The sequence below is a fragment of the Chelmon rostratus genome, chromosome 20 (genome assembly GCF_017976325.1).
Source record: "Chelmon rostratus isolate fCheRos1 chromosome 20, fCheRos1.pri, whole genome shotgun sequence".
Classification (NCBI taxonomy): domain Eukaryota; kingdom Metazoa; phylum Chordata; class Actinopteri; order Chaetodontiformes; family Chaetodontidae; genus Chelmon; species Chelmon rostratus.
In genome coordinates this window covers 22,523,404-22,543,389 of record NC_055677.1, presented here as the reverse complement: position 1 = coordinate 22,543,389, position 19,986 = coordinate 22,523,404, and the positions used below count along the sequence as shown (strand labels likewise).

The following is a 19,986-nucleotide window of genomic DNA, read 5'->3' as shown; positions in this document are numbered from 1 at the left end:
CAGCAGAATCATCATAATTTATATAAATGTAGTAGGAGAACAGACCTCTACCTGTGACAAAATATATTTGGTGTAAAGTTAATTTATATTTATATACTAATAGGGACAATCCTTAAGGTACAGCAATATCTACTTGACTTCTCTACTTATGTATAGTGGACCAATGGGCCATGCACATTCAAATTAATACATACTTATAATAGAGATTATGATTTTACTTTTAGTTCTTAATTTTTTTTAACAGATTTTAATGTATTCTCCTCATTACTTACCTCATTTGCTTTTTGTGTTATATGTCAGTTAGCTTCTTTTTCATTGCAGTTTGCCTTTGGGATTAATTAAATTAGTAGAATAAGACTTATTAGTCTTTGGATGAACAGGCAACGCATGTTAGTCGGATCCTAGGTGCGACCTCAGTGGCTGAGAAATGAAGACAGCATGGAAGTGCCAAAAACTGCAGCTACTCGAAGGGCCACTTGAGGCTGGTTCCAAAAGCGAGTCACTCCCCATAGATGCCCATATTGAAAAGCCTAGCTTTACAGCAGAAACACACATGTTTACAGTCTGGTACAAGCAGTTTTCGTCTCTACAGCCACATGACTAGATCTGTACTCACTGTTTGTGAAAAACAACAAGCAGTGAGTGCAAATCTAGTCATGTGGCTGAGAGGTCAGAGACTGACGCAGTGTGTGGTCATCACATCCTCCGACCTGCTCTCTTTCTCCGTTCATGCCAGTGAGACTACATCCATGTTTTCCACAGGCTATGGTTGGATCCTTTCATTATTGGTTTGTTATTTGTTGACAAAATGAAAATTACAGAACACCAGACACATTCTTAAAGCCTTTCTCATGATAAAACAAAATAAACTTGAGTGAGCCAATACATGATACGTATAATCCACTTTGTTCAGAGTGCTCTTGCCGGTTTCTCATCAGTCTCTGTGTTTCTGCTGGTTATTAGAAATTAATCACCAGCTTTAATCTTTCCACTCTATAAAACGTAGCATGAAATGACTTTGGATGCTCTTTTATGTTAACAAGTTGTAGCAACTGTGACTGTAGCGATGAACGTAGGACATTCTTGTGACTGGACATGTGATATGTTTGGAACAGTAGCGTGCAGACAGGCTTCCAGAATTGAAGAATTTGAGGCTTTATTTATAACATACCATATTCTTTACGGACCCTATGCATAACAGTGGACTGTTTTATAATGAGAGTCATTGCAATAAATACAGTTTGGGAATAAAAGACAAACAATATGAAAATATATGTAATGTGACGGAACAAGGAAGCCTAGCTTTGAAATAGAGTTTGCTTGGGTTTGACCATCTGTACTATATGAATAGCCATCATGCTTATAAGGGGAAAAAGTAGTGATCAAATGTAGTACAAAACCTTTAAGGGATGTTTGCGTCACAATCTGTGGCTGGGTGTATGAAAACAAACAGACCACAGAGGGAAGACCATAAATCTGCCTATTGTGTGAGAGCATATATAAGGGAATTCTTTTCACATGGATCATGAGAACAGCTTCAGTCCAGGAATACAAACATTGGACTGTAGCAGTTTCACCTGAAGCTACACCACTGATCCACAAAGTTATCGCTACTTTAGTGTTCCATCATTAAGGCATGTTTTAAAAAGTGGGTATTAAAAGGAATGCTCTTAAGCTTAAAAAATATTTTCATCACTGTATCTCATTATTCTGTGCTACTACAACTTCTTGCAACCTTTGCTGCTCAGATCAAAGAGTCTAGGTGAAGAAGGAAAGCATTCAGGGCAACATTTCATTTTATGCTTTGAGAGAAGAAAAAGACTAGTGAGGACAGCAAAGATTTGCTCTCTTGTCTAGTTGATAAAATACACTTGTTAATACTGCTCTGGAGATGAAGGTCTCCATTAATAGTCAATGCCCTGATCATTGTAATGGGAACTGTAGTCGTCATGGTAACCTCCATGGTACTCGTCCTCCTGGAACTCAGCCTGATAGTCACTGTCGCTGATCTCTGAGCCGTTGGTGCCGGTACCCTGGCTGCCGTTAGTGTGGATGACTGGCTCTGTTGGGGGGGCACAGTATTTGGGGTCATAGACCTGTCGGCCCAGACCGTACACGCTCATACCCCTCTGAGATGCCACTTTGTTGGTGCCCATCTGGAGGGAGATGGTGGAGTTGTCAAGCGGCTGCAGTGCCACCTTCTGGTCAAAGATGTCCCTGCGGGTACCAGGTGCTGACATGCCCGCCTGCAGCAGAAATTTTACAACATGATAAAGACACATTCCCATCTTAATTGAAATCTCAGTTCTGATTTGACAAATTTATGTACATGAATGCATTTAAGAAGGTTCCCAATTGGGATGTTAATGATCCATCAATAATGCCTTATCCATCATTCACACCAATCAAGGTTAGTGATTAAAAATAATTTTTCATACTCTTTTCAGCAGATTTATGATTTTGTTTTATAAACTACTCATTGCATAACACAGTGCACATCCATAAGCTTAATTTCCGCTCCCACAAAATGGATGTAGAAACACCCTAAATCATCTGTTCACATTGACATCACCACTCGGTCAATGAGAAGAGCAGCACAGAAGAAACAGTGGGATTTAACTAATTGTGTTTCAGCAGCGAGGTTTCCAACAGCATCAGAACAGCTGTTATTATGTGCCACCATTGTGCACAGCTTTGCCTACTTATAGTGCCCATACCATTAATTTATGACATACAACTGTAACCAATCATTACAGTGATAGCTCAATCATCATGATTAAATCTGGAGTTGCAAACAATGAAGAATAAATTGGATTTTGAATGTATACAAATGAAAAATCCCATCTCCTCCCTTTACGCCTCCCTCCAAAGTCACTCCCCCAAAACACATGAAGGCACACTGCCTGACAACTGCTGGAGGACGAGTCCTAGAGAGCATTGAGCAGAGGAGTGGTGATTAAACACCAGCTCTTTTAACAAATCCTTAAATTAATAACTCTGTTAAATGGCAATGTCTTATAAACACAAGCAAAACAGCTGTCTCAAATGTTCAGTCAGTCAGATTCTTGTGGATCAGCTACAGTCGCTGCCAGGCCTGCTTTAGGTGTTTGGTTTGTGCTACTGGGTTAGCTGCTGAACCAGTCTGTCAGCTCACACGTGATGTTTTTCTTTTTTTGTCAGAGCATTTGATTTACTGATTGCTGGGCTCACTATGAAACTTTACAAAGAGCTTTGCGATTAAGGATCATATGAACAGATCATTAACAGGCAAATGGCTCAAATGTAAATATAAAGTGACAAAATTTAAAAGCCATAAAGTATTTACAATTAAGCTTAAAAGGGTAGCAATTTACATGCTGTATAGACTGCAAATAATAACACAATAAGTGAAACTAGCAAACAGTGTTATACTCTAAGTGGTATATCTTTTACCTTGTATGTCATGCTTTCTTTGTCATATCACCCATCGTTTTCTGTACGTCATGAGACAGCTTTTGTTGTGATTTAGCACAAGTGAGTGAGTTGTGAGTGGGTGAACAATCCAACGCTTGGTGAATTCTGCTTCACAATGATATGAACGCTTGGCTGCCACAAGCCAGTTATCCCTGTGGTCACTTTTCTGACACCTCCTGCTTAAAACCCAAAAAGTCAGAAGGATCATGAGGCCCCGCTTTCACGGTCTGTATTCATACTGAAAATCAAGATCAAGCGAGCTTTTGCCTTTCTGCTTCACAGGAGGTTTCTGTCCTCCCTGAGCTCTGTGAGGGGACAGGCTGCATGAATGGGATCACTCTGGGTGGACGCTGTAAATAGTTTGCACTATGAAGCTGTTACATTCCAGTAGATGGCAGTAATGCCATACTTATGGATGCCAACCACCCTTTATCTCAACAGAAGAAGAAGAAGGCAGCAACGGCAACGGATAAACATTTATCGTCTACACGTGTTTCTTGTCAACACATTTATCCCAATGAAGTAACCTGCTTTGTATGATGTCCCAAAAATAAGAGACATTAATACTAATTAATACTTTCACATTCAGCCACCTACAAAAAAACATCAAACTGAACCCGAGGAGAAGAAAAGACGTTTATCTGAAAAGTGGTTTCAACATGTGCCATGGCTGATGAAGCTGATGATGAAAGACAGATATGTCATTCTAGCTGACATAACCGGTGTGTTTTATAAAAGCTTGAAGTATTTCAATCCTCCGTTATTTGATAAATACAAAAAGAGTAAGGAGCATACAAATGTAGCACAAGCTATTGTTAACAAACAAGCTAGTCTAAATGAAAAATCCTGTCACCCACAACAAGTTGAATGAAGAACAACCGAAATCTACGTGTAATGTTTTTCCCTTCATTTCATAAGTCGAGGCACGCACACTGAAGATACTGAAGCGAATGTCAGAGGTGCATATTATTCATATCAGTGGGGTGTTTAAAGCAAAGCTGTAGTTCCCAGAATATTGGGGGCTGCTGTTGACGGATCAGAGGACATCACAAAAAACACCTTGCAACTTGAGAAACTCCACTGTGACAGAGTAGATGCATTTACAGCAAGCAGGAAAACACTTGGCAGTGTCCTCTGTGTATGACTTGGTCCAAACAGTAAATACAAGCAATCCACATTGTTAATCCAACATCAACAAGGTGGTTAAACTGTCTCTTCCACAGCCTTTCAGCAAGGCAGCATGTGAGAGGAGAGTCTCACATCCCAACATTTAAAACAGTACAGCGCTCACATACTAGCCCTGATGCACATTCACCTGTCAAAGATGAACGCAGAGACGTCAGCTGTCGACCTCTGGATAAAGACTACTAATCTGAGGCTCAACCAGACACTGGAGGGTGCATCTTCAACAACTACCATGCAGCAGAGGACGGTGAGGAAGACATCAAGGTGGACAGTGAGGACGACTGCGTTTATGAAGACAACACTTTGTTTGGGGTGAGTGCCAAACATCATCTCCCGGTACTCACCTGAGAACCTGACTACAAATGTTATGTGCACAGCAAGTCGCTGCAGCGGCCTATCACACACACGTATGGGGTCTGATTAGCCTTCGTATTCATGGATCCATTATTCCAGCTGGGCTTTCTGGATCATATTTCATGTCACAGTGGTCTGAAACAACACAGCTCCACCGACACAGGGCAAATGTCAGCCTCAATATCCGGGTACTAACAATTTTCACTGGAACTACTTTCTGCTGAGGAAACAGTCCCTTAAAAACTGTCAGCATGTTCTGTGGATTATCCAGAGTAGATGAGGCTGATGAGTCCCTGCACATATTTTTTCAGTGCTGCAGAAATCTCTGAGACAGAGATCTCAAAACCTGGCCTTGGATAAAATGACCCTGTCTAAATACTGCAGTGCCATTTCCAGAATAAAGTACATGGTTTTACCATTTCAGTAACCCACTAAGCAGTGCCCCCACTTTGGATATATATATTTGTTAGTCATGTTACATATAGAATTGCTGGTTTTGGTGTGGAATTCAAAAATAAAAAGATCCAATAAGAGCAGCATTCAAAGAGGAGTGTGTTTTAACCTGGCTGGCTCCTTTGTTGGTTCCCATCTGCAGGCTGATGGTGGTCTGGTCGTAGGGCTTGTCAGTCTGAGTCTTTGGATCATACAGATGTCTTCTGGTTCCGTAAGCAGTCATTCCAGCCTGACTCGCACACTTGTTTGTCCCCATCTGTGGACAAAAAGTCAGCAATAGGATCTCACCAAATCCAGTCACATATCAGTGTGACCTGTTTAAAATAAACCCAAAGTGAACATTTCAAATGAAGGTATTGAAACCTGCATCGCTTTCAGTGTATCAATTTTGAAGGAACTGTTTCTTTATTCAAGTGCAGCAATGTATCTTCTAGTTTCAGCATGTCATGATTGCTTCACTGCAGGAGAAATAAAACTCTGTAGGAAAAATGCAGAATCTCTATATTCCTCCAGCACTGAAGCGCTTACTGTATATGTAAAACTACAAACAAACATCAGCCTAAAGACATCAGTTCATGTGCTGGCCCTCAGAACCACTTTATCACCAATCATAGTTACCTGCAGTCCAATGACACACTGACCAGCCTTGATCTTCTCATCATCAAAATGTCGAGCTTGTTTGTCTGCATATTTCACCCCAATATCGATCTTTGTGTCCATACCTTTGGTCTTTGCCTAATGGAGAGGATATGCTGGTGAAAGGACATCTGATTTGCTTCCTATAACAACAGAAAATGTGTTCCTCAGTTGACAATAACCCTCTGTGCTGTGTGTTCACTCACCATGCTGGCCAGTGCAAGCAGTGTGGTCTGTACTTGAGTCATGTTCCCATTTTCAAACAGGTCATTGGCCTCAAAGATGTCATTGGGCTTTAAGCCATAGGCCAGGATAGCTTTGATGAAATTCCCAAGGTTTTCCAGCTGCAGAGAGCAACAGAAAAGGAAGGAGTGATGGGTGCTGGGACAGGGACTCCAACAAAACCAGCTTCCTGAATGAGTCCACTTTTCCTCAGAGCCTGTGAGCTGTCTTGAAGGAGCTGTAGCCCTTTTGGCAGTGAGAGTAATTACACAAACACTGTTGATGTGCTTATGACGTCTACTCCTTTCAGCTATGTGAAAAAAGTCCTTGCTGGTCGATTTAAAAAGCAGCACTACTGGTGTGCCAGCTCAGGAATGTCACCACAGACGCCCAATTGAAAAGCTGCGAAATGCAGAGATCTATATCTGGCAGTGATGGGATTAGTCAGCATTGTGTGAACTCGTCTGACAAGAGTTTAACTGTTACAGACTTGCATTTATGTGTTACGTCCCAAACTCCAGGTTAAAATGACTTTTTGTTATCAGCAGAAAATATGAAAGCCCTGCACTGTTTCCAACTCAGAGCAGGTCTTACCTTGTGCCAGTTCAGTTGTGAAAGGTTGATTTTCTTTACTGAACCAGGTTGCAGCTTATTAATCAGTCTAAGAGTGCAAAGAAAACATAACATGTATCAAAACATAATGTGATCTAATAACTATGGAGAATAAAGTACACACACACACACAAACACAGAAGAGAGAACTTACTCGCAGAGAATGACTCCATCCTTCAAGCCTTGCTGGAAGTTCTCTCCAATAGGCATCCCTGTTACCTCCTCAATCCAGAACCGGAGCTCCTCCTCCTTTTGTGGGTCATATTTCTGAGCAATCTGAAAGATAAAACAACATGTTAAGTTTGTATCATTCAGTCATTTTGGAAGAAAATCTATAAATTTGAGTGAGAACTACTACGTTTAAGCTGCACTGCAGCTCTACCTGATAACGAGAGGTATGTGAATTTTGAGTTCTTCAACCCCCAGAAATCTTTCGCATGTGACACAAGTTAAGTGATATATTTCATACTCTGCATCCTAACAGAATTTGAGTGTGAATACAATTATTTGTGTTCGAGGAGTACAGGAGTGGGACAGTGCACACTGCTGTGGAGCCCCAGTGCTAATGGTTAGGGATTTAGAGACTTTGTTGTTAAGTTTGACCCCCTGCATACTCTATGACAAAGAGGCCCAGTGACACAGGGACTGTTCAGCTCCCATATGAAAGAAGTTGTCCTACACCCTGCATGGAAGAATAGTATTACAAGCTGAAATATAATCGACAATCAAAAGACTTGGATATGTGTTAGGGGCCTTTGGGTGTTGAAAAATGTGCAAAAGAGTGCAGCACAATTAAACTGCATTAAACTGCTAACAGACCAGTTAGCTCTATTTGTGAACTGACTAGGTTCTACAACAACAGTTGGAAGATGGTTATATACAAGGTGTTTAACCATCTTCATAATAACAGATGTCAAAGCAACTGAAGGTTGCTTTTTTTACCTCATGTTCCCTGACTAAAAATAACTAAAAACTAATAAACTAGAACAAAACAAGGACGTGGGTCTGCTTTAGTATCAACCAAGCAATTAAAGTTATTTGGCTCATAAGGTCGGTTAGGTTCGGTATCTGGGGTGACATTATTTGTTTTGCAATTAGTTATTAATTGAAAGCTCTGCCATAGCCTGCTGCTGTCCTTAGAGTTCTGCCTTTCGTTTTAGCTTTTTTTACCAACACTAGGGGGCAGCAGAAACAAGCTGTGAACACAACATCATCATCATCACAATCTAAGTTTGTGTTGTGACCTTGTTAGCAAACAGTTGCTTATTTACACATCCAGCAGTTATGGAGCAACATTACCATTCATTTGGAGTGGTGTTTGTGTCCACCTGATGAATTAAAGTCCAATATACACTCTCATTTAGCACTGTTTTTGCTCTGTATTAACTCACAATGGATATATCTGCATCTTTAGCTGCTAGATGCAAAATGTTCACCAGGTAGTCTCTGTGTCTGCTGTTTCCTACTGTGTCATAGAACATTCACAGGTATGTATGTGGGTGCAGAGAAGCAAGAGGCTGGACCCAAATGCAGGACAATTGTTACACATCATTATTTGACGCATTTTTATTTACACTGTATTGAGTGTAGCCACTTTAAGAAAAAGGACTGGGACATAGTCTGATGAAAGGAAAGAACACTGTTCGGAACCACCCATCCATTTTCTTTGACTTAACTGGGATGTGCCACGGTGGCAGCAGCCAATAGCTCAGATGTCCCTCTCCCCAGCAACATTGCAACATTTCCAGTTCCTCCTGGAGGATTCTGAGGTATTTTCAGGCAAGACAAGATATGCAGTATAATTCTCCCAGGGATTTCTGGGTCTCCTGCCAGCATACACAGAAAACCTCCAAAAAGGGGTGCCCAGGGTGCATTCTAATCAGATGCCCAGATCACCTCAACTGGTTCCTTTCAACACAAAGGAGCAGTGGATCTACTCCCTTAAAATGTCTGAGATCCTCACACATCTCTTAGGGTAAGCCCAGCCACACACATTTGGCTGCTTGTATCCACAATCTGGATTTTCAATTTTCTACAATTTTCTTTACTCACTATCCAAAGCACACAAACATAGGCGAGAGCTGGATCATAGATTGAATGGTAAATCAAAAGCAAGGGGACCAAGGGCTTCACACTCCGCTACAAACCACCCCAGTGCGTGCTGAAGGTCATGGTCTGTTGAAGTCAAAAAAGTCCCATCATCTGCAAAGAGCAGAGATGCGATTCTGGGGGGCCCAATCCCAACCCTGGTGGAGGCCAACACCCACTGGAAACATGTCAAAACTTTGTGCCAGGATTACAGACATAGTTCTCATTTTAATTATATAGGCTGGTTGGCTCATACCAATGGCCATGGTACCCTTAATTTCTGCAGTACCCCCAACAGGACTCCCTGGGGGACACAGTCATGAGCCTTCTCAAAGTCCACAAAACAGGAGTTCCTCTTTCCACCGCTAAACAATATCCCCAGTTAGGGTCAGCTGTTTTGCTCCCCTACAGAACTCAGCCAAAGCCAAGCCCTGGTTTACCTTCATCTAACGGTTTTCATTGAGGTTTTCCTTGAAGCCAACAAGAAGTCCTTCTACAAAGCCAATGGAAGCTGCTCCCACATCTGGGTTTTTGCTTTGGTTACCACCAAAGCTGCAACCTTTCTGGCCTCCTGTCCACTGCTTCAGGAGACCCCTAGGCCAACCAAGCCCAAGAAGACTCCTTAACAAGTCCATCACCTCTGCTATACACCAGTGGGTTCAGGCAACAATGACCTTCTGACTACAATTCCTAGCAGCCACGTCCACAATGGAAGATTTACATTGTCCTGGGTAGTTAACAGACATTTGATATACAGCTTGGCAAACTTTAACAGTGGGAAAAGGTTATAGGGTCACTAAAATCAACATGTTTTAGGAACACGCTCTCGCAAAGAATTCTAGGCATATTTCTAACATTTGTTTCCTATGGTTGGCAGATGTGACAGGCTCTTGGGGCTCTTGAGGAGACAAGTATACAAACAACTATATTTGTTAAATTGTTATAAATACACCAGAAACTACTGTTTTTTATCAAGTAATCTACTGGTTTGGTTTTTTAAAAACTGATTAATGATTTGATGTGTGAAATTTGTAAAAAAGGAGTATCATCCCATGGTATCAGATGCCCAAAGTGAAAGCATTTAGTACTGCATCTTCAATTTGATCAAGTGTCAAACACACCAAACGTATTCTATATACAGCTCTATATACAGTACTACATATGTTCATAGACACCCCAATTGGGCTGAGTACTTGCCCATCATAGTTGCATAGTTTTATACCTCATTGGTAAAATTATTCCCAGATGTTTTACGCAGGAAGACTTTCACAAGAGGGGAGAAACCACAGGAAAACCAAATATATTTTTCTTTTCAGTTGACCTCTCCAAATGTCCTGTTTTGTCTGACCAACAAAAAAATATATATATAATATCTATATCTATCTATATATATACATACAGTGATCCCTCGCTATAACGCGGTTTACTTTTCACGGTTTCGCTACTTCACGGATTTGCTTCGTGCATTGTGTTCTGCGGCTAAAAAGTCAGCTTGCCAAATTTACATTACGTACGTGCAAATTCTCTTGCAATTTCGAGTTTTGCCTATCACTATGTTCTTCTCCCGAACAAACACACCTGCACCGCGGGCTTCAAAAGAAGAAAACACTGCAGAGCAGAGTCAGGATGCAGCGGCTCAGTCTGAAGAGCAGCGAAATACACCTGAGTCACTATTTGCCCGACTGTACTTTGTATTTTTTTCATAATCATTTTTAATTTTCTCCCGTTTAATCAAATTACTCGGGTCGCGGTGGGCGGTGCTAATCTCCGCAATTTGAAGCCTTCTGTTCACATTGATGATTAAAATTATTATTTGACAGTACAGTACAGAAGTTACTTGTTGAAAAAAACGTTTCTAAAGTACTTTTATTTGTGAAACAAATGCTTGAGCCTGTAAAATGGTTTGTTCTTTCTTTTCAATGTATAATAGAGTATTTAATTGTATAATAATTGTAAAAAAAAAAAAAAAGGTTTCTACTACACGGATTTTGCCTATCACGGGTTCTTTTTGGAACGTAACCCCCGCGAAAAACAAGGGTACATATATGTATATGATTCACTGACCGATTGCTTCCAATCAAAACGACCAGCCCAGTACCACTACTGTGTTTACAACAAGAAATGCAGCTTTAGGTTGAACCACTATTGTGTTACGATTAGAGTTCAGTGTTTGTTAAGGTTAGAGTTCAGTGTTTGTTCATCTTAATATCAGGGCTGAAAGCCATGTCATATATTGTATTGTATCTGTGGAGTTTGACAAGGCAGAGGAACCCCATTGAAAAGCCAATGAATGATTAGATGGTTATCCATCCTCCCACCAGAGTTTTTTGAAGGACACCGCCCACTATTCTCATAAAAAAATTCAGGCATCGGAAAAGGGGATCTTACTATCTTGATGGAACCATTAAACGGAGCTTCTGATGGAAAAATCTGGAAGGTCCATCCCCTTTTCATCTCTGTACCAAAAAGCATTTCCTGATGAGAGCACAAAACTGCACACATTTGGAAAATAGGCTCAGCAAAGCCAGTGCTTCTGTCCAACACACTCACAAGAATGCACAATCAGAGGTTATGTAGTCTGAAATGGTTTTCTTCAAGAATTCAGTTCCACATGGTCCAATCAGGGTGACTGAGGTTAAAGCACACAGTGGTTAATCAGCATTAAGCTGATTGCCATTTGTCAAAGCATATAAACGGCTGAGTACTGAGCCAAGGCTGAGCAAACAGAGAGGCTGCTGTTCATTAATATATAACCACTCTGAGTTTCAGAAACATACTATGCTGAGATGAGCCATGTCATCAACACAGAGGACAATTTTCAGGAGTGAAGGGGAATAGATATAGGGCTGCAACTAATCATCTTTTTCTTTATCAATTCATCTCTCAATGAATCATAATGAACGAATGAAATTAACGAATGAACTGTCTTTGGCTACAATCCAGTACAAACAAATTCAATTAAAAGCACAGCCTACTGCATAAAGTAGGCTTATCAAATGTTAACAGCAGTAATAACAAAAATGGCAGTAATGAAAATGGGCAGAAGAAGTGTGTCCTAAACACGGCAATGTTCGGCTATTCTTTAAGCCAATTAAAGTTTTTTACCAGAAAATAACAAGCATATTTACTTTCAGGTTTGAGCAGGACACGTAACGGACTGACAATTTTTCCTGCTGTTCTGGCAAACTGCAGCAGTTGCATTTTTTGGGACTGACTTGCTTCTAATCTGTTTTTTCTAATTCTCCTTTCTGAGGAGAAGCTGTCATGTGACGCGCAATTATGGTCGCTTCTAAATAGTTGTCTTTTTTGACAAGTTATTTTTTGACAGATTACATTGTTTACAAAAGGTTCTGTCATCACTTTCATAGCATCTTCAACCACACAGGCACTAGAAAAATGCTATTAAGGAGCTCATTATGTATATGGGCACATTGTGCATATGTTTTCAAATACCCCTGGATACCGTTTTACTGCCCAACCCTATTCTGCACAGCTGCATCTGCTTGAGTCCTCCCTGACTCAGACAGTTTTAAACATGCTAGTCGGCACATGATGTGTAGTCAGATCTGGCACTTTTATACACATGCCAAATAGTGCGCCTCTACTCCCATCATCGATCTCATCGTGGTTTAGTGGGCTTCATGGAGACCATTATGGTGAGTAATCAACGTCAGACAATTCTGCAATGGAAATACTGTATGGAAGTGCTAAGGTGTTTATACCAAACATAATGTCAAATTACACTATTCTTGAAATGATAAGGTTAACTATAATTACACGGAATAGTTGAAGTGACTTATGTGCGCACATACAGTACCAATCATACATCAAAACAAAGCTGAAATTGGCAGAATTGTAAGTTGCTGGTACTAAATTAAGAGCCATTTAGGAGCCAAAAGCTGAGCCAAATGACTAATCTCTGTAAAAAGAGGTGGAATCCCCATCAATACTTCACGTAGAGACTGGCCATGTAAGACAGTTTCACCTTCTCTCTCAAGCACTGTTTTTATTCCCCACACAGCTTCCCTCACTTTGTGTGTGCATGACACAATGAATGCCTTTGAGGAGAGACTGACAGTGTGTCCCCATTTGCACGATTCATCATATTGAGAGTACAAAGAAAGCAGGACAGATTGCTGTGATAAGATCAACTAAACTATCTCACGAAGACCGTCGCAATGAAACATGCAGTCTAGCTTGCTAAACATGTGTTATCCTTCTGAAGCTGAACAATAGCTTCAGGAACACAGTCTTTCCTGCAAGTCTAAATTGGAAGCATCTCATTGACAGTGCAGAATGAGGGCAGCACTCAGGACAATACTGATCACTGCCACTGCTTTGCTATTAAGACTTAACTTTCCATAGGTGGGAGGACAAATCTAAACACCTAGTGACAAATATCAGATGTAGAAACAACAACAACACTACAACAACGGTCAGATTACACTGAAACAGAACAGAAGTAGTTTTTGAAATCAGAAGTGTTTCTGGCTGTTCTGAACAGCCACACACAAAGGTGGGTCCAACAGCTTCTGTAAAAGGAGCTTTAGATTTGAACCCAGTCTCATAATAAATGATCTAACAAGTTCCTCAACTACTCTTAATTTTATTCATGAGGACAGGATATTTTTTATGTTTATTTGCATAAGTGTGACTTGTTTATGTTCTTAATGGCATAATTTAACAGCACCTGAAAATGTGTTTTTTTCCCATGATTCTCCTCTGTCTTCACGTGCTTGAACTTCTCACCTTGCTGCAGTAATTCAGAGATGTCATCACTGACCATTAGTGATGCTGGCTGTGCATGAAACTGTGAGCCAGAGGGCAGTGAGGCAACACTTGTTGGATTGCTCTTTAATTGTGGTCAAGCTCGGTTCTTAAAAGCTTGCTCCCGTACAGCTCCTGCTCCTACAGTCCGTTCAGTCATTGTGTCACAACAATTTCAAAATGATGCAATTTGATTTTCAGCCTTTTCTGGGAACCGCTCCACTTTGATATAAATGACAACTCTTCTTAAGTACGATGAGTCGCAAATGTGATGAGAAATGACAATAAGGTAGGTTACACGACTCATCTGTCAGCAGGTCTGTTGTTTTCCTCCCATCAGTCACAACACTTCCACTTTGACACACACAAACACGATCTATTTGCTTAATATGACAGCCAGACGCCAATCAAGGCCACCAATCCACCACTAAGGGTTTTTTTTAACTTGGAATGAAAGTGCTCCTTACCGTATCAATAACATTACAGGTTGACAAATACTGCATGTTCATTATTCTCAGCCGTTATCTTTTTCTGAGTGCAAAACAGTATCTATTAATTAGATGCTTTAAAGCATTTAATATTTAAAAAACTATTTGTTCCACTAAATTACTCTTTAATCCTCAATGTCTGTAATTTGTACAGATCTATTCTCCATTTAACATGTTTTATGTCCTCAAAACATATAATAGAGAAAGACAACTTACTTAGACCTGGAACTAATGTCCACTACCCAGGCTAAAAACACTGTGATGCCAACTAAGCAGTGTGAAAAAGAAATAGTTGGCTGATGGATGGGGTCCTGATCAAGAAGTTTACACTGAAGAATTTCAGGAATGTGATGTATGCAGCTTGGAGAAGAGCATGCACGACTGATCACACTTTATGCAATGGAACCCAGATGGGCCCCTGCCTGTCCTCCCCCTTTTGTTTATGTGTACTGAGTGACAGAGGAGGTTTCACTGCAGTGAACTATGGGACTGCAGTCGTGGAAGAAAACTCAGTCATTACACTTTCCAGAAAGATTTAGAAAACAGTTTCTCCAAACAGATAAGGGGAATCTGAACCTCAAGATTCAGACTTCTGTCGGGTAAATGTTCCCAGCTCTAAGATAACTGTGACACTTTATATGAATGGATAAAAAGATTGTTTGTTTCAAAAGTTTGTATGAAACGAAACAGCTTCATTTCCAATGTTTTCTAAACACTCAACACTCTACATGCGTGCTCCTGCTGACATTTCCAAATCACAAAATGAGGCTGAGGCCATCCTCTTTCCTGTGCCTCTCTGACAGTCTTGCTAAGCTGGGGTGCTCACCTGACAGAGCACATGGCCCATGTACAAAAGCTGTGTCCTCACTGCAGCGACCGGCCTCTCTTCAGCTGCACTGTGGCAAAAAGGCCAGAAAAAGCCTTGCTGAGCTGACAGTACTAAGTATACGAACCAAAATCAAAAATGAACAGCTATACTCATCTTTTACTGCTGTGGTGTATAGTAGGGATGTCTTTCTTATAGCCCCTGCTGTTGAGCTGCATTACATTGTACTGATAGGTGTTTCTACTATTCTGACCACTCAATTTCACCTCTCTAAAACAGCTTCACCAATAACTGAACATCTGAATCTTCATCAAGGTAGGATTTATTGCATAGACTGCCAGGTGTATCTAATACACTGGAAAGTGAGTGTCCATAGTAAAAATATATGACACAGCAGCAAAATCTTTGCATCTTGATTAAACGTATCTAATAACACGTGTAGCGACTAAATCTGATACACCTTATTTTTCACTGTTTGAGCTACCTGATCCAAACACTGAAAGTTCTGATTCCAAACTATTTGAGTTTATATGATTAAATCATTGATCTGATATGAATCCTCGGAGATGAATAAAGTATCTATCTATCTATCTAAAAGTTTCAGCGGGAGAATGTGACTCCTGAGAGTGATGATGATGATGCAGCTGATGTTTTTTCTACACAGAAAACACTGTGTTAGAGTTGTAGTACAGAAAGACTCTAAATGTTCACTCTAAATGTACAGTCACGTTACTGTGTGGAGCTTCTAACCACACAAATGATCACAAACCGACAACAGACGGCTCTCATTTTGGCCTGTCGCCATGTTACTCATTGAGTTAGCATGAATTAGTGAAAGATGATGTGACCTGCGGCTGCTGACATTGCTTATTTTAACGTGTGGATGTGATAGTCAGCAGTGACCAAAAAGGAGGAGCTGCTTGCTGAATGTTTTTGTTCATTGATTATCAGACAAATTAGAACAGCACCATTAGGGGAAAAATAGCAGTAATGAGGAACACTAAGAGTATAAAGTTTGAAAGAAATTTCAAGAGGAGGAGATATGGTTGTAAAAAATCTAAGCACTTCAATGGTACCAACTTTGATTACCACAGAGAACACAGTATCTTTCTACTCTGGGACAAAGATGACTTTGGTACCATTATCTAATCTGTGTTCAGAGACCAAAGAGTTAATTTCTCAAAATGCCAGTTCAACTCCTGAAAGTTCAGATGAGTCACTTCCTGTGAGGAAAATATTTTCCACAGTGACTTTACACACACTTTAAAAGTTTAAATGGGATAACCACAAACAGGCAATTCTTCTGTATCACTTAGTACAAGTCTTCTATTTCTGTTCCAGTCTGTATTTGTGGTTCTGGCTACAATGCCATAGGAATTTTGATACAATACAATACAATACAGCCTGATGCAGCTTTAAGGGCAGAGGTAAGCAGGTGAACAGCAGCTGAAGCCTTCAATTAGCTGGAAGAATATATGCAGATAACTATACTGACATGCTTGTCATGAATGCAAGGGCCATAGCAGTGTGTTTCTGTAGATTTGGCTTTGACTCAAGTTCTGGAAGAACCCTCATTCCCAGCAAATGTAAAACGCAGCAAAGGAAAAAAAGCCTCTGTGGGCCACCTCCTAGTTTTTGGGATCGTAGAGCATGCTGAGCGTGCTCGACCCCTTCAGTTGAGCCACTTGAGAGCATGACTTCTGCTGCCCAGCAGCTGACTGTTAGCCCTCCACACACAGGAATGGAATACAATAATTTAATCAATTTACTCTCAAAGACTTTCCAAATGTTATCAGGCCTAACGTATGATAACAACAAAAGTCATCTCAGGGGGTTTGTGGCTGCTCCTTCTCCAGTGATTGTCTATGAGAAAAACGCTTTTTGGGCCAGTGAGCGCCGCCTGATGAACACGGGAGTCACAATACCCCGTGCAGCCACTGAGCAAATATCACGCACAGCCCAGCTCTGTGTCAACGTACAGTAGGAAACAGAGCTCAAACTTTTAGACTGAAACATAGACACATACAAGCTAGTTTTGAGCAGAAGCAGCAGTTTTATACACATGTGTGTTGCAGGAAAAATCACCTGTATCAACAGCATATGCCAACAAAAGGAAATGATTTGGTGGTGAGTTCCTTTTAAATATCCACTTGCAGAGACTTGAAACCAGCACAGTGTACATCACTTAATTCCTTCATTGTTGTCAAGGTTACACATATTTGTAACCTGGTTAGGAAGTACTGACTTTTCAAATCAATCTGCAGCTACTTCACTTCTCTTTTGCAGTGAAAGTACACATGTGCTGTTACTTGTGACCAAATTTCACACTATGGTGAAATCAGTGGTGATGGAAAAACATTTAAAAACAACACAAATGACAGCAAAAAAAGTCATTCTTGTTAAATAAGCTTCCCTAGCCAGAGCTGTATCTATATGTGATGTATGTGAGGAACATGCAGCATGTCAGTGCACACTGAGCAGAGGATGGGAAGGTTGAGCACCTGATGGTGAGCTATCCTTCAGACATTTCCTACAAGCCCAACAGTCAGCAGTTATCTATAACAACTGTGACAGACACCATTCATTTGTGTTTCTTCATATTTATTTCATATTTTGCAGTGCGGCCTCCACTTGCATCACTTGCTTTGATTGCTCTTTTAATGATAGAGAGCGTCTGTAATCTCGCCACTGCTACGTGGCAACGTGATTATAAAACAGCAGAACGCATGAAAACAGAGAACAGAGTGAGTGAATCAACAGATATCCGCAGGCCGGGGGCCACCACACAGCCGCGGCTGGGGCCCGGCTCCTCCCTGCACGATCTGGATGTTCAGACATTCTCTACAGGGCAAACGGTACCGAGCAGCACATCATCACAATCAGCTCCTTCAACACTTTTTACGCATGGCTACGCTGCAACAGCGCTCCTGTGATCCACTCGGTAAACAAAGAGGAGCGGAAGGAAAGTTAGTTTCCCATCATCGAGGCAAACCTAACGGCCTGCTGTCTACTGGCTATTCCCGTTACACACGGCTGACTAGCTGGCAGTCGCACGGGGGGTTTGGACAACCCCCGTCTCAATGTAGGAGCTGGACTTTAATTTGTTGCAGACTGAACCCAATCCCCCAGGTAGACCTCAATCCTCCGCTCAAATCCCGTCTGCTAACCTGGCTCACGTCCCTTTCCTCTTCTTCTGTTGATGAAGTTAAAGTTGAAAGTTTAAGGAATCTTTTAGCAGAGCGAAATGAAAAGAAGCTGCAGAAGTTGGTAAATGTAGGAAGGTTTGGCCAGGGGCTCCCAGAGCCTGACGGACACAGCGCTGTTAGCTCAGCCTTTGTTAGGTTTACTAACCCTCTGACAGATGTTTCCCTCTGAGACACAAAGGTACAGACAGGACTGGAAAACTTACTTTGCTCCTCACTTCAGCAGACAATCCGTAGGCTGGCCCCTTATTAAAATGTGCCATTTTCTCGTTTTTGCACGTAAACCCAAAAGACTGTTGTGAGCGACGGTGGAGCGGAGAAAGCGGTGCAGAGTCCTTCCAAGCAGCGGTCGCTTCGGCCCCTGAAACAGCCAGACGAGGAGGAAAGTATTCCGCCAGAGAGTACCAGAGACTCACTCCACCATCTGCAGGACAGGCTCAGACTGCAAAAAACATGTCGTCAAATGGTTGATGTAGCCTCAACAGCCAATCAGAGCAGCCGTACGATACTCCCTCTCTTGGCCCTCTAACAGTATTTGTCATACTGCAGTTACTAGTGAATACTAATGCAAATGTCTGCAGTAACAGTTTGCACACACTGATTCATGACAACATGAATAGATAGATAGATAAATAGATATACTTTATTTATCCCAAGCTGGGAAATTGCAGAATGAGCTTCCATGAAGTGACTGCATGAATGTATCTGTGCTGACCTGCAGACTCTGTTGACTCTGCTGACTTTAGTAACTGCTTCCATTGCTCATTAAGTTCAGTGCTATGCCATTAGAAATGAGGAGAAGATGAATAATATGATTCATTTTTAGAGGGAAATACATTTTTTTGTACACTTTGCTCAAGTGAAATCATTTTCTTGAAGTTTCCAATAGAAGATTTTGACTATAATTCTGAGACAGAACATAATTCTGTTGTATCTGCAGACAGATGTTCTCCTTAGGTCAATATAAATTGTTCAGTACAATTTCAGCATGACTCAAAACTCAGAACTCAGCCTTCCACTCACCTCTGCAGAGTGGGAAAGACTATAGACAGTCTCTTAAGCAATTCAAGCCAGTAAGATTTAAAATTCTACAGTTCTAATAATACATTTAAATTTGCATTGTATGACCACGGTGAGGCCCTTGCCCATTGATCACGTATTTAATCATTTTTAAACTTGGTTCCTCTTACAGTCAAGTAGACACTAGGTTCTGAAACACATCACTCCAGCATTCTATCACTCCAGTGAAACTGTGAACTCTGTCGTTCAAATGGCAAAGTTGAGATTAGATGGATACTTTCTGTTTACTGTGTGGCATCACTAAGCTTGAACATCACTTAATTTAAACACTGGTACCCACTGAACACTTCTAAAGAATTCTTTCGGAACCAATGTTCACATTAACATTTTGTCATTTTGTAATCAAGAAACTAATATGCCATTCAGTGCAAGCTGCCCAATGTATCCCCTTTTGGAACGCACTCACTGTAACAAACACATTTATACAGGTAAGGTTATCCATTATTTCTCCCATTATTAATACGAGTAGTAATGGAGTCTCTAAAGAGGCTCTCTTACATATGTGTACTGTACATATGCTTCATAGCTATGTTGTATGACACTGTCTTGCTCTGCCTAGGAGTTGTTTCACGGGTCACAGACGCATCACTCTCCCACTGTTCACTCGGTCAGTAACTTT

General features: G+C 40.9%; 1 protein-coding gene across 1 annotated transcript; it reads right to left on the bottom strand.

Moving 5' to 3' along the window:
* Window positions 1-943: 943 nt before the first annotated feature.
* cnn3a (calponin 3, acidic a) lies at window positions 944-18,712 on the bottom strand. The gene is made up of 7 exons (XM_041961344.1): window positions 18,494-18,712; window positions 7,070-7,191; window positions 6,898-6,964; window positions 6,288-6,425; window positions 6,064-6,180; window positions 5,555-5,701; window positions 944-2,246 (listed from the first exon to the last, which is right to left on the bottom strand). Exons 1-7 carry the CDS (start codon window positions 18,548-18,550, stop codon window positions 1,905-1,907), a joined length of 990 nt encoding a protein of 329 aa, XP_041817278.1. The 5' UTR covers window positions 18,551-18,712; the 3' UTR covers window positions 944-1,904.
* Between the last annotated feature and the right edge of the window lie 1,274 nt (window positions 18,713-19,986).

Excerpts from the sequence above, each read along its gene's own strand:
- cnn3a (XM_041961344.1), bottom strand. The coding sequence starts at position 18,550 with ATGGCACATTTTAATAAGGGGCCAGCCTACGGATTGTCTGCTGAAGTG. Across the intron at positions 7,192-18,493 it reads CTGCTGAAGTGAGGAGCAAA|ATTGCTCAGAAATATGACCC; the intron begins GTAAGTTTTCCA and ends TTTATCTTTCAG. Across the intron at positions 5,702-6,063 it reads AGTGTGTCATTGGACTGCAG|ATGGGGACAAACAAGTGTGC; the intron begins GTAACTATGATT and ends TTTTGTCCACAG.